At 40.5% G+C, this 14,078-nt stretch overlaps 1 protein-coding gene across 2 annotated transcripts; it reads right to left on the bottom strand.

The window, feature by feature from the left end:
• Nucleotides 1-1,012: 1,012 nt before the first annotated feature.
• On the bottom strand, nucleotides 1,013-11,373 carry TSPAN6 (tetraspanin 6). Of its 2 annotated transcripts, XM_072818251.1 has the most exons (10): nucleotides 11,249-11,373; nucleotides 6,600-7,088; nucleotides 6,211-6,227; nucleotides 5,468-5,656; nucleotides 5,115-5,189; nucleotides 4,451-4,549; nucleotides 3,819-3,953; nucleotides 3,338-3,421; nucleotides 1,859-1,964; nucleotides 1,013-1,223 (listed from the first exon to the last, which is right to left on the bottom strand). In XM_072818251.1, the coding sequence occupies exons 4-9, from the start codon at nucleotides 5,477-5,479 to the stop codon at nucleotides 1,896-1,898; spliced, it is 474 nt and encodes a 157-aa protein (XP_072674352.1). In that variant the 5' UTR covers nucleotides 5,480-5,656; nucleotides 6,211-6,227; nucleotides 6,600-7,088; nucleotides 11,249-11,373; the 3' UTR covers nucleotides 1,013-1,223; nucleotides 1,859-1,895. The 2 variants fall into 2 exon arrangements, with proteins under 2 accessions (XP_072674352.1, XP_072674351.1); XM_072818250.1 differs by lacking the exon at nucleotides 6,211-6,227.
• Between the last annotated feature and the right edge of the window lie 2,705 nt (nucleotides 11,374-14,078).

The raw sequence follows: 14,078 nt of genomic DNA, 5'->3' as shown, positions 1-14,078 counted from the left end.
CTATTACAACATTTATTGTGTAAAAGATTTGTATTTAATCAAAGGCATAAACCAAAACTGTTAAAGCTGACCATATTTTTAAAAAATATTTAAAGAGAGAAAGAGCATGAGCAGGAGGGGCAGAGGGAGTGACAGAAGCAGGCTCCCACTGAGCAGGGAGACCAACGTGGGGCTTGATCCCAGGATCCTGGGATCATAACCCAAGCCAAAGGCAGAAACCCAACCTGCCTAGCCACCCAGGAGCCCTGTATTGAGAATTAAGTCATATCAACCTGATAAAGAAACAGCAGCTAAAGCTAATGAAGTGCTTTAAATTCCTAAGAAAATACAGTAATTCCAACACCACTAAGTAATGAGAACCTTTCAAAACAACAGGGGAAAATATAAACAACAGTATAAACACCATAATTTGGAGGCAAAGAAATGTAAAGGGTAAGTGTGCTGTAAACCTGATTTGTCACAGAACATTGGTAGTGCCTTTTAGTCTTGAGTGCCTTAGGTTAGGGACTGTTCCATCATCTAGCAACTCTGATGATGAGTACCATCCAACTGCTGGCCGGAATTAAATTATACAATGTGACTCTCTGCCTATCAGCAAAACAGAGACTATTGAAAATTAACTTGATGCAAATTATGCAATAATTTTAATTCATCTGGGAAGTGGCCATTTCAGAAGGGTCAATTTTCTTTTTTTTTTTTTTTTTTTAATTTTATTTATTTATGATAGTCACATAGAGAGAGAGAGAGAGAGAGAGGCAGAGACATAGGCAGAGGGAGAAGCAGGCTCCATGCACCGGGAGCCTGACGTGGGATTCGATCCGGGGTCTCCAGGATCGCGCCCTGGGCCAAAGGCAGGCGCCAAACCGCTGCGCCACCCAGGGATCCCAGAAGGGTCAATTTTCTATCACGCTACATCAATAAGCAAATTCAGAGGGGTCACTTTATAACACTACATTAAAATAGCAAATTTACAGGGCTATTCTGAAAAATAAAAGTCAAGAGGAACACGGTATTGCTTCATTTATAATTTATTAGCTCTTCCAGTGTTTCACAGTGATACAGGGGTTTCAATGATTAACACCAATGGGACAAAAGGTGGACCTACACAAATGTCTTGATTGAATCAGACTATTACTGATGGAATTTTTTGGTCTATCGTAAGTAGTATTAGGCAATCTTCCATCCAGGCAATCTCATAGCTCACAGGGGGGAATGTAAATGTCCTGAAATTGAAGAAAAAAAGTTAATTGACTTGTAACCCAACTTACAAGTATTCGCTTGCACCCATTAGCATCCAGTTCACTAATGAAGACCTTCAGGTGGTCCCCTGTCAGTGGCTCAATTAAAATGTGAAGGGCAACCCTATTAATTCAGCCAGAGACAGTTCTCATGGTTTCCCATTCTAATACCAAAGCTACTGAAACACGTGTTTTCCCCACATGTGGTTCCAGGTTAGGGTAGATGCATTTATCGCTCTAAGACTAGTTCCACCAGAGGAGTGTGGTAAATGCAGACGAGGGAACATGCCAGTATCGGGAGTAGAGTGTACTTGCCGGGGAACCTCACCAGTAAGGTCACTCTCAGGATTCTCCACTTCTCTTCCATCTAGGTCCAAGTTTCATCTAGATCCTACCACTTGGGATCTTTACACTGATGTGTAGGCAAATCCCATAAGGCTCTTCTGCCCTTTGCAGCCATGCCTTACATGTAGGGACCTGATCTAACGATGCAGGGCTAACACCGTGCCAACAAGATTTGGATGCACCACTCGACAGGACCTCGGCCCACTCAGTCCACCCATCACATGCACAGGCAAAAGTAAACACCAGTACAGAGCTGAGGACTGAAATGAACATACCTTAAAGCTGAACAATAGTAAGCCCGTGGTTTGATGATTACACTATCTCATACTGGTTATTTGTTATGGCGCGAGAGAGGCAGTAGGAAAGAAAGATTCCAACCAGCTAGAAATGAAATAGACAAACAAAAATTAAGCACACACACACACACACACACAAGAGCCTAAAGATCTCAGGATACAGGCTTATTTTCCTTTCGCTTCAAATTCACTAGTAATTTCCTTCCTTAAGTTCTACTCTGCAGTACCTGGATCACGTTCAAAGAGCCTAAGGAAAGTTTTCCTACTACTATGACCTGGAGTTTCACAACTGTCACTGACAGAAGTCAATCAGGATGAATTCTAAATATCATAAAAGTTTTGGGGAAACTTATCAGATAACCTGTCCATGATCAGAAAAAAAGAGGACATGGCTTAGAAGAAAAGCACCTCATCATGTAAAATCTCCATCTACCATAGCAGAGATTTCCCTAAAAGCTCTAGAGCAGTGAGGCAATGATGAATTTGTTCGCTAATACCTGTGTTGTCCAGGAAGCTCACCACTAAGCCATATGTGGCTTTTGGGCACTTCAAATGGGGCCAGAGTACTAAGGAACTGAAGTTTTAATTTTACTTAATTAGTACTTTTCGAAGGTGCTAGTGGCTATTTTCTTAGACAGTGCAGTGCCTGCTGCTTTAGAAATATATTAAGATTAGACTTCCAAAACCAATTACATAGGTCAAAATGAAGTATATCCATTCTTTTAGTTTTATCTCCATGGTGTTTAACATAGGAAAAAAAAACCCATCCCCTAAAAAAAATTGTAAAGAGCCACAAAACAAACTTTTCATGCTACAGTGAGAAGCAGCACAACTCAGGAAATTCTATTTGACCCACAACATAGCATGTACCCAACAAAACAGGTCTATATTGAATGTGGGGTCATATGATCCAAGTTTTTATAGGTCAGCACTTACATGGAACTCATCAGGCAGCTGCAGCCCAAGAAAGAAAAAATCTGAATAATGTGTTAGAATCTTGACTGTACAGCAAAACAAGGTTCCCATCTATCCCATGTTTTAATTAATGAACTAGGATGCTGGAAAGCTGCCATACCCAAGAGTGTACCAGGTATGTACTACTAGGAGATAATTCTAAGTCTTGCTTTTTTGTAGTTTCAAGGCATGATTGGCCATGGTAAAAGAGGGCAGGTAAACAGGGAATAAAAATTTTGAGAAGTCTAATTGGGAGAAAACATAAGATCCAAGACATCAAAAAATTGGAATGAGAAGAACAAAACATCCCATCCCAAATAAAACAAAGCTAAATAGACCCAAATACAAACAATTGACTACATATGTTTCATATACAAAAATAAAATCAGCCGGAAGTTTGTGAAAATGTAATTTCTCTGGAAATGTCCTGAGGCCTTCAAAGTGGAAACCTTCTAGCTCACACCTAACAAGAGTGATGAGACATTCCCAACGACAAGGACTTACCTGAAAGCAAGCAACTCCAAAAGAAATTCCCGCAACCACTCCCATTTCTGACTCTATAATGGTCATCACCTTTATAAAACAACCCTAATGGGAGAGGAAAAACAATATTAAGTACAGCACAAGCAATAATGAACATTTGGATCTAACATCTCTGCCAAAAGATGAGCTTTAGCTACCACAGCCTTTGATTATCATTTTATTAAAATTTACAAGTTCTATCTCCTTTCAAGCACAATGGTCTCGACAGAAGTTTGAAGAACAGAAGTTTCACCTTTTGGATTATGCATTTAAAAGTGTTATTTGCTAGTTGTGTGAACTCAAGTCACAGGTGGTCTGTGCTTCAGTTTCCTCATTTATTCAATGAGAACAATACCTGCTCTGCCTATTTCAGATTATATCTATTGTGAGGAAAAATTAAAAACTGAGTCAACTCTGTATTCAGTTAATATTTTCAAATAAAAAAATTTCAAAGGCTCCTTACTTCATTGTTTACTTTATCTGCATCTCTCTGTGGAGAACAATTTTCAAGTTTACAGCAACTCTTGGGAAATCCTTTTTCTGAGTAATAATTAGTATCCCTCCAATCTCTATAGTCGGTGACACCACAACAATGTAACTGAAAAATATATCCAACAAAACCATTTATAGTTCACATTACAGCTTTATAGTCAAACATTTAATCTATTATCTTAGATTGCAATGTGTTCTCAAAAGATTATTAAACTCAGTAATCTCTATCCTAGTATTTTAGTGTGCTTGTTCTCAACTGGCATTATAATTTAAGAGATTAGCACTTTTTTCTAATACCAAGTGTAACACTTTTGGACTGGACTTACTTTTCTGCTATAGTTGGTATTAGCAGTATTTGGTCCACAAAGTAAGTGAGGAGTGAAAAGGTGTACATGTGAGGAGAATGATTAGGAGAAAATGGAGATATGTCACTTAGTATCATCCCACACTTCTTTCCAGAGACATATTTTCTCCTGATCTAAGATTGTAATAATGAGATTATCCTACGAGTGTAAAACATCTACTAGCCAGGGGCCTATCCTCTTCTCTAAGGGAATATGGATGTGTTCCCCTCTTGAGAAGCTATCACCTATGACCACTTACCGTATTTTGAATCTTGTCTACTGCATCGCTTCTATAATCTCCCGTAGAGTTATACTGCTTTAAAGTTCTCTCATAATTACTCTTAAAGCTGTTCCTAATCTACAGCAAAGAAATACAATGCCAGTAAATAAGGATTCTAGAAAGATCTTTTGGTTTCTAGGTCAAATAAAAAATCCCCACATCTGACCAACATGTTTGACAGCAGCAACATGTATGGTAATTAACTTCTATGGTCTAATCCTGTCCTCTATGGGCTACAGTCTAGCTGAGAGGATTACTAAGCAAAACATTACAATAAAGATGATAACCACTCAAGTTCTAAGAGCTATGGGAGCTTTTATTCAAATGGCAGCTCTGTACTGCTATATCTCTCCCCTAAATTTTCTCTACTTTAAATTAAGTACAAATTTGATTCCTACAAAACCTTTCTTTGGGAGACTATACCACCACGTTGTAAAACACTCTCACTGAGGAGCCTTCACTACTCACTGAATGATTCCCAACCCCAGTTTTAGAAGTGGAACCTCAATTTCTAGTTCAAGTGACTTCTGCACTATTAAAAATTGTAACTGTTTACAGTACAATTACAATTAAAAAACAGTAACTGTTTTTCTCTCTGGGAGAATAAATTTTAACATATTAAGGTTCCCAAACTCAGGTTTACCTCATGTCTGAAAACAAATCCTACGATGGCAGCGACCAATTCAACCAAAAAAATGAGAGTCAGAAACATTGCATACTGTGGGATAAAAAGAAAGTCCAAGTCAGCATAATAAGACACATCACAGCTGCAAAGGCAGTCAAAGAAAAAAAATAGTCTGCTCAATCAGTTCAGCATGTCTTTATTAAAAAGGACAGGGAAAACACAACAAAAGTGGGAACTGACAGCAGAAATGTTACTTGGGAAGAAAGAGGAAAAATCATAAAGGGCCGTGGCCAGTTTGAAGAAACAAAACCTGTAACATAGAAGACTTTTTCTAAAATCAAGAATCAATTTTAAGGAAAACAAGGACTCACCAGTTTTAGCATCCATGCAGAAGCTCGGCAGGTAGCAAAACAGCCAAAGGTGCCCAAAAGAATGATGACAGTGCCAGTGCCAATGAGCACGAAGGGGACATTGGTGGCCTTCTCATTTAAAAGGGAAAAATAATTCTCCAGGCTCACCTTGCCCCAAATGCCAACGGCAAGAAGGATTAGGCCAGTGATCTATGTGGGAAATCAGAGAATAGAAAGTCATACACTGTATAAAGCAGCACCTTCAAACCACAAACCACCAGGTACTTAAGAAACAATAGATGTGAGAACTGATTTAGCAGTCTGTGGCCACAGAGCTGTGGCTGGAATATGGGAGACAAGGGATTGAGGAAGGAGATCTGCACATAAGGGCAGGCCTTGATAAACCCACGCTGGATCACTAGATAGCCCAGGTAGCCAGGGCAAAACCAGGGGGTAGCTAGAGAAGGCTTTACAAAATTCTTAAACTTTATCTGTTTTGTTTTGTTGTTTTGTTTTGTTTTTGTTTTTGTATAAACCGAAGTCCATGGCAATTCTGTCCTAGGGATAACTTATTTAACTGCTTTACTCCCGCCAGAGGAAGAAAACTTTCCTGGAGGAGGGAAACTGTGTCTCTAGGAGTTCCAGAAACTTCCCCCTCCACACCCCACCCCCCACTTCGGAGATGGGCACAGCGTACAATGGGATAATCCATAAAAAGCAGCCCGAGGATAGGCTGGCGGGCGTGCAGCCATTACCATACTTACCTGCGAAATACTCCCCGCTTATGAAGCAATGAAAAGAAAGAGACTATTATGCCGAGCGTCGCCTCTCGCAAACGGCTGGGGACACCCTCTGCGAGCGCGGGGGTTAATCTGCCTTCCTCGTACCGCCCCCCCGCCCGGCCCCGCATCGAATTCGAACCCTCAGCACGTCTGTGTCCCAGCACAGCCCATTGGCTGCCCTCGTCCGGCACCCCGACCCCGGCGCGAGCGAGATGCCCGAGCTCGAGCCCCAGCCACTCTCCGCCCGGCGTCGGGATCCCAGGAGCCCCGCGCTCGCTCTCCTCGCCCCCCGACCCGAGCGCCCTCTGCTCGGGGTCACACCCCCCACCCAAGCCCAGGAGCCCCTCCCGGCCCCGGGCTCCATCTCTCACCCAGAAGATGAAAGTGTAGATCAGGAGGACGCTCTTGAAACAAGTAATGACTGGTTTCGTCTGCAGTCTCCGAGACGGGGACGCCATGACTAGCCACGACCCTGCCCCACCGCACCGGGCGCGCGGAGCGGAGCGGGGGAGACGCAGAGTCCCCGAGTCTCCCCGGAAACTGCCGGAAACTCACGAGCGTCTACGACTGAGAAAAAGCCGGAAACACTGAACCGCTTTCCAGAGGGTAAAGTCTGAGAGGCTGTCCGGAAAGTGACGACAATTTCCGAGCGCCCCCTGCTGAAGGTTACCGAAAACTATGTGCAAAGGTTCGAGAGTCGGAAATTCCTTAGATCTTCGAGTGGAGCTTTCCTCATTTTTTCACTGAAACAATCTTTCCCTCCCCCCCCGTCCCTCCCGCTCTTATAACTTGATCATATTGTTCTATCACCAGTAGCGCCAGCAGCGCCCTGAGATTCGGCCTCGCCGGCCCCTGGTGCCCTAGAGGGAAAGAAAAGAAGGAAAAGAGGTTAAAAGGGACCTAAGAATAGTTTATTACACGGCTAAATGCCCCCCAAGAAGTTTATTTCCAAAGAGAAACAAAGCAGATTGCAAAGCGACACGTACAGTCATGTTTTTAGACAAAAACTGAGGAAGAGTAAAATTTACCTGAGTGGTGGAACTAGGCTGATTTCTTTTTCATTTGTTCTGGGCTTTTCAATTTTTGAACATTGTTTTATGCGAGGTCGTGGGGGGTTGACATTAAGAGTGAATGGATTGTGGGAAATCACTTGAAAGAACCCCAAAGCTAAGTATGAAAGATTGTTAATGAATTTGACAATTTCCTTACAGAAGTTTGCAAAATTCATTATCTTTTCCTCCCTTATCCTGTAAACAGTTGGACCGTTGAGGGAAAATGTTCTAAAGTAATTAATACTGAAGGTAAGTTGGGCTATTATCTGCAAACTTTTAAAAAGACAAGGTGCCATGGAGAATGCCAGGTAAATGTGACACACGCCCCCCTTTTAAATGTTAAAACTGAAAGGTACTGTATATTTCAGGGGTGGGGGGTTAGACCAAGAACTAGCTGATCACAAGGAGGCTGAAACCTAAAGTCACACAGCTAACAGCAAAGCCAAAACTAGAGATCTTTGTGCTTTTCAATCCCCTCCCCTGTTACACAAGCTATATAACCTTGGGTTGTGGGGTTGCTGTCCATCCCCCTAAAGTTCCCGCAATTGGCTGAGATCTTCCTAGAATTTAAGATTATGTGTTCCTAAGGAGTTAAACTGCTTACAGAGTGGGAATGAATCACCAAAAAGTTTTCTGTCCCATAGGTCTAGAGGCAGCCCTGAGTCCATCTTTGCAGTAAAGTGGAATAAAAAAAACAGGCCTCTTGATGGTCTTCTAAACATTGGTGATAAAAGCTGAGGCACTTTTTGTTTGGGGCTTAACTTTCAGAGAGGTTAAATGTGAAGACAAGTCTCAGGTTAGTTGAAAGACCTATGAAATTTGGATTATACAAATTACAGAGCCTTAAAGGGTATTTAAAGTTCTTTGATACATCTGTGAAACGTCTCTGTTTCATACAGGATGCATGTGCATGTGCTTTGCTCAGCACACAAGAAAAAGTGCATGTATTTGAGCTGTCGATACAAAACAGGTTAATCCCATGCCTATTGTTGCAGGGGGAGAAAAGAAATGAGCCTACACATTATATATACTCACTGTTCCTGCTTTCTGGCACCTTTTAGGCTTCAAGAATGACCAAATGAGCCATTCAAATTGCCCTCAATTTAAATAGGTCAATGTACTTTTCATGAGAACCTCAGAATAGGGAGGTCTTTTTTTTTTTTTTCTCATCAGGTTCAAAACACATTTACAAAACAAATTAAATACAAATGATTTAATTAAGTTCTATATAGGCATACTGGTCTCCCATTTTACTCAGGGACATTAGTTCAATCCCTAGCATTCATCTTTCTAGAAATTCAGGACAGGTGTAATCAAGGAGAAAGGAAAGATCACTATTGGGTGTCAAGACTCAATTTTCTCTTTAGTGGAAAATATACACTTGGTGAAACTTCCTCTGGACTTTCTTGCTCCCTCCATAAAAATATATTCTTATATATTCTTATGGGAAAAAATAGTTACTTCTAGAAAATCTGAGTTGATACCTAACACTAACAATACTATAGATCTGTATGCTTATTTATCCATGTGGTAAGACACAGACCATTGAAATTTCAACCAAAAACAAGTTAACTCTTAAGGAAAGTTAAGAATTGGACATTCCTAGTGAATTATGGATAGCATTTGAAGTAAGAAGTGTATTTTTTTCCTTTTAAATCATATATGTTTCCATGTTATGTATCATGAACAGGTTGGTGTAGGTTACAGCACAGTGTATGATTTAAGGCCTGGTTTCTCAGTAAAGCATAAGCTCTTCAAGGGCAGAGACTGTGTACTATTTCTTGAATAATGGGAATAGAAGACAGTATCAGTTCCCTTGCAGTCAGTCCTTTACATCATCATTGACACAAGCTTAACATCACAGTGGGCATTTACTGTAATGCTGTTGTATTGTATAGTGATGCCCAAACTTTGCTTGAAAGCTTGCTTTAAACATATACCATAGAACCAGAAAACAATAAAGTTCCATTGACTTAGTCACACAGAGTTTCCCTGTATTTCGAATATTGACCTAGGACCAGCTCCTCTAGTATCATGCCAGATGTCTGAGGTCCAGAGAACAACTACTAGAGAATGAATACCGTACCAACAGTCTTTACACAACTTTTCTCCTATAAATTTAAAAGCCTAACATATAGACACATGGAGAGAATGGGCAAATGATACAACTATATACCTATAAACACTGAAGGAAGGTTATCAGGAAATATAGCAGATGTCAATTTTGAAAGTAACATACATGTCATAACTACAGGAAATGAGGTTGAGGGAGTCTCTAAGTAGATGCAAAGCTTTTCCCCTAGGCTAAATAACACTATCTGAGGGGTTCTTATATTAAAATAAGTATCAAAGGAAGTCTTGCTAACTCCTTATCATCTTAAATGGAAACTTCCTCTGAAGCTTAGGTTTGTACGGTGTTCTGGAAGGGATTTTCGTTGTGAGCCCAAGAGCAAAGAAATATTTTTGCGGCTGGAGAAAAAACTAAGCAGTCAAAGCAAAAGCCACATCTTACTTCCAAGAATGTGTTGATTTTCCGCCTCTCCCTTCCTCTGCCACTACAACGCTGCTTTGTTTGAGTAACAGTCAGTGCCAAATTAAACCAAAGGCTGACATGGAATTTAATATTCCTATAGACACAACACCTTGCACCACCATCTCCTACCCTGCTCCACCCTCGTACCCCACCCCACCCCCACCATGCCCCTAAACCCAGAAGTTCAGTTTACTTCAAATTTAGGTCTGGGTCTGGGCCCAAACCCAGACCAAAGGGGCATCTAATCCCATCTAATGCAATGTAAATAGTAATTCTCTAGGTCATAAGATACATTTATTCTTTAAAGTATTAATATTATAATACTTAATTGTATTATTGATATTACATTCTAATATCTATATATATAACTAGATAGATAGATAGATAGATAGATAGATAGATAGATAGATAGAAATTGTTATATTGAGCATTGACTGTGTACCAACCACCGTTGCTAAGCGCTTGGCAGGTGGTACCTCATGCATACATCACAAAAGCCCGTATTATGAGGTCAAGACTACTACTACCCTCAAGTTACAGATGAGAAAACAGGTTCAAAGAGGCTAACTTGCCTAGGACTAAGCTTTGCCAACTCCTGTTTCTCTCACCAGAAACAGGGCCCACTCTGTGAGACATGGCTGCCATTGCATAAACAGCTGTCTTGGCTGGGAATAACCCAAGCAAAGACTGCTGTATTCAGACATTTAGCCACAAACAAGGGCTCTTCAAAGCCCCCGAGGCACAAGAACCTCAATGATTTCCCCAATTCTGCCTTGCACTTTGGGTTTTTGTTGAGTTTTACCTTTACGGTCTTTCAAATAGCCCAATCACCTAAGAAGTAACCCTGCTCATCACAGAGTGCAAGATAGAGAGTTCAATACTTTTTCTGGTTCAGTCTATTTTCCTCCCTCTTTCTGACCACAAAAACACGTTTGATGCTGAAAACGCAGGAAAAAGGAAAATATTTTCCTTAAATATTGTTGCTGTTTGTTTTACATTCAATATTTAGTAGGGATTTCAGTCCCTTCCCTATTAATTTCCTGTAACCTTCAAGATTAAGTTTAAATGTTGTTCTTTGGCATTAAAAGTATGCTTCCCCCAGCAAATATTATATCAGCTTATTTCCTACTGCTTTTGCAACATGAATTTTCTGTTCCACAATAAACCAGTATGATTATCTCCTGATAGACAAGATCTGTTCCCTCTTCCCTTCTCAGTCTCCAATTTCACTCAAAATTCCTACTCTCTACTTAAGGCACATCCCAACCTCAACTCAATGAGAATGCTTCTCAGTCCCCTTTATCCAGACTCCCCACCCCTGCCCATATATTCCTCTTTCTCTAGTATCAGAGCTTATAGTTTGACCACTCACACAAACTCAGACCCTTAGTTAATTACAAGAGTACCTGTATTTCCTATTTTCTTCTCTACTTACCTGTCTTACATCCTGCTATCTACATGTTCAGAAACTACTGAAGAGCCAGGGTGGCAGGGCTCCTGCGCCTCCTTTTATACTCTCCCCAGTGCCCTAGGACACAATGTTCAATTGATGAGTTCATTTGTGCTCAGCCAATCCCTGTTGAGCTTTTGGTCATAATTGGGACCAAAGGCTAACCACTTAGTGATTAGTGAGTTAGTGAGACTAAACCACTTAGTACTGACTTGAGGTTTGATTAATTAAATTAAATAAACTAAATGCCTAAGCTATCCCAGTATCACCCTGTCATAAACAAAACAATTAAGTTGAGCTGCTGGTTAATGTCTTGGAACATTACTACTCCCTGTCTTAGGAACCATTAAAAAAATCAACTATTTCACTCAGAATACATCTTATCTCTTATTCACATGATGCCTTTCCCATTTTCACTTTCTAATACCTTTTCAAGAATCCTTTCTCTGAAATTCTCTTCTGTGTCTAGTTTTCATTCACTTTTTTTCCATCCACTCCTTTCAGATTCTCCATGAATCCTTTCCTCCTTCCCAGTCCTGATCTTGCCTTCTTCAAAAAAGCTTATAATATATAATTGGGGACACAGAGAAGTGAGAAATACTCTTAAATGATACTAGAATTCACAATTTCGTATCAATTTGCCATAGTCAGTATTCTAGAAAAGTTGTTTCTAGTTTGGTTTTGTTAAGCTTTGCTGAGATCTTATCTAGGCAAGTCAGTTTGCATATATAATACTTCTTAAAAATGTATCTTATTGACTGCTAAGGGACTTCATACTAAATGTCTTGATATTGAAAATGGTACTGAACTTTAAGAACTTTGCGTTTGTATGTATAGATGTTGTTGGTCTCTTTGTGTGTCTTTGTCTTTTCTTTCCAACCAAATCATACAGAGAGGTGATTTATTTAACTTTATACCCCACAGTGTCTAATAGGATGTTATCCACAGATAGTAGTGGGAACTGAAAAAATGCTGTTTTTTTAGAAATTAGCCCCCCTGATTTTCTATAAGCTCTTCATACTACCCATTGCAGTGCTTCAGAGTGATGCTGTCCCTCTTATTTATCCCTTTACTTTGATCTCCCTATGATTTCCATATTCCCCTCCCTTCACTTTCCTCTTTAGCATCTCTCTGTCACCCCTCTGTCCTGCTCCTTCCAGCTCTGAGTGGGACATGAGGCCTTATGCAGCATCCTCTGCCTAGCATGTGCTAGACTGTGTTGGGTGCTGGGAAAATGAAGAAGACTAAGGCAAGGTTAGTAGGCCCCTAGGCTCTCACGGTCTAGGAGGGGACAAAGATCAGTCTGAGATGAACAAGCTAGTAGATTAGGGGACAGAGATTGTCATGGGTGAACAATGACAATAAGTGTGATAAACCTATAAATGAGACATGTACAAAGTGATGTGATAGAAAAGGCAGGTAAACCAGATCTGGCTGGCGTGGGCTGAGGGAAACTTCTCAACAGCAAAGGTGGATACAGTTTCAACAGTCAAGGAAAAGAAGGAAAGGAATACAGGGTAGAGTTGATGTATCTGTGCAAAGACACCAAAGTATGAAATAAATAGCGAGAAGGTTCAGTATGTCCAGTACAAGTCATGAGGTGAATGTTTAAAACTAAGCTGAGGACGTTGATGGGGCTTGCTTGTGAAGGGTATAGTATGCCCTGCTAAGAGTTTGGACTGCACTCTTTGCCAAGAGGGGGACTAGTAAAGGTTTGTGCTTTTTTTTTTTTTTTTAAGAAAATAACTCAAGTAGAATATATTCCTCTGTGCTTGCTCATGCTCTCTCTTCATCTCTCTCTCTCTCTCTCTCTCTCTCTTTCACACACACACACACAGTTAATAGATTTACTGTTTCCTAACATATGAGTTTCGAGTAAACTGGTCCTACTCTGTTTATTCAATTTTGTTCACTATCACTCTCTTGATCCCTCTAACCAGTTAGCCCATCCCCCCCACCTAACAATGAGCTCTTGTTTATGTCACTTCCCTTGCCTGAGAAGAGACCAAGGCCTATGTCTTCCCACAGAGTTTTCATACAGTCCTCACAGTCTATACCATGGCTTTTAGAATTTTATGTTGTCTTTTATTTAGAATTTTACTGTTTTCAAATTATTTGTGTTCCTCTTATCTCCCCTCCTAAACATAAACCCTCTGGTTGTTGGAGAGTAAGCTTCATTAGATGAAGGATCACACAGTTCATATTCACCTCTGTTCCCCATTCTGAGCTTATAATAGATGCCCAATGAATGCTAATTCCCTAAACACACACAATTGTAATCAAGAACATTTTTGTTGAATGTCTGCCTCCTCCATTCCATGAGGGCAAGAATTTTTGTCTCTTCTACTCACTGATGTTTCTCGAGTACCTAGAACAGTGTGTGGCACATAATAGACAATAAATACTGTTGAATTCATTGTGTGTTAGGAGGTCAAGGATTTTGTCTTTGTCCACTCTCCTTAACACAGTAGAAGCATGATAAATTTATTGGATAAATGAGGCCAAGATCATGTCTTATATAGTTTTTATACCACATCACACTGTTGAGCACATAGTAGACACTCAATACATATTTCTTTCTTTTTTTAATTTTTATTTATTTATGATAGTCACACACACAGAGAGAGAGAGAGGCAGAGACACAGGCAGAGAGAGAAGCAGGCTCCATGCACTGGGAGCCCGACGTGGGATTTGATCCTGGGTCTCCAGGATCACGTCCCGGGCCAAAGGCAGGCGCTAAACCACTGTGCCACCCAGGGATCCCTCAATACATATTTCTGATTGATGAATTGGAAATGAAGCAAGCTTGCTACTG

This window comes from Canis lupus, chromosome X (assembly GCF_048164855.1).
Source record: "Canis lupus baileyi chromosome X, mCanLup2.hap1, whole genome shotgun sequence".
NCBI classification, from domain to species: Eukaryota; Metazoa; Chordata; class Mammalia; order Carnivora; family Canidae; genus Canis; species Canis lupus.
The sequence above is the reverse complement of the archived record's forward strand: the minus strand, read 5'-3'. Positions and strand labels throughout refer to the sequence as shown.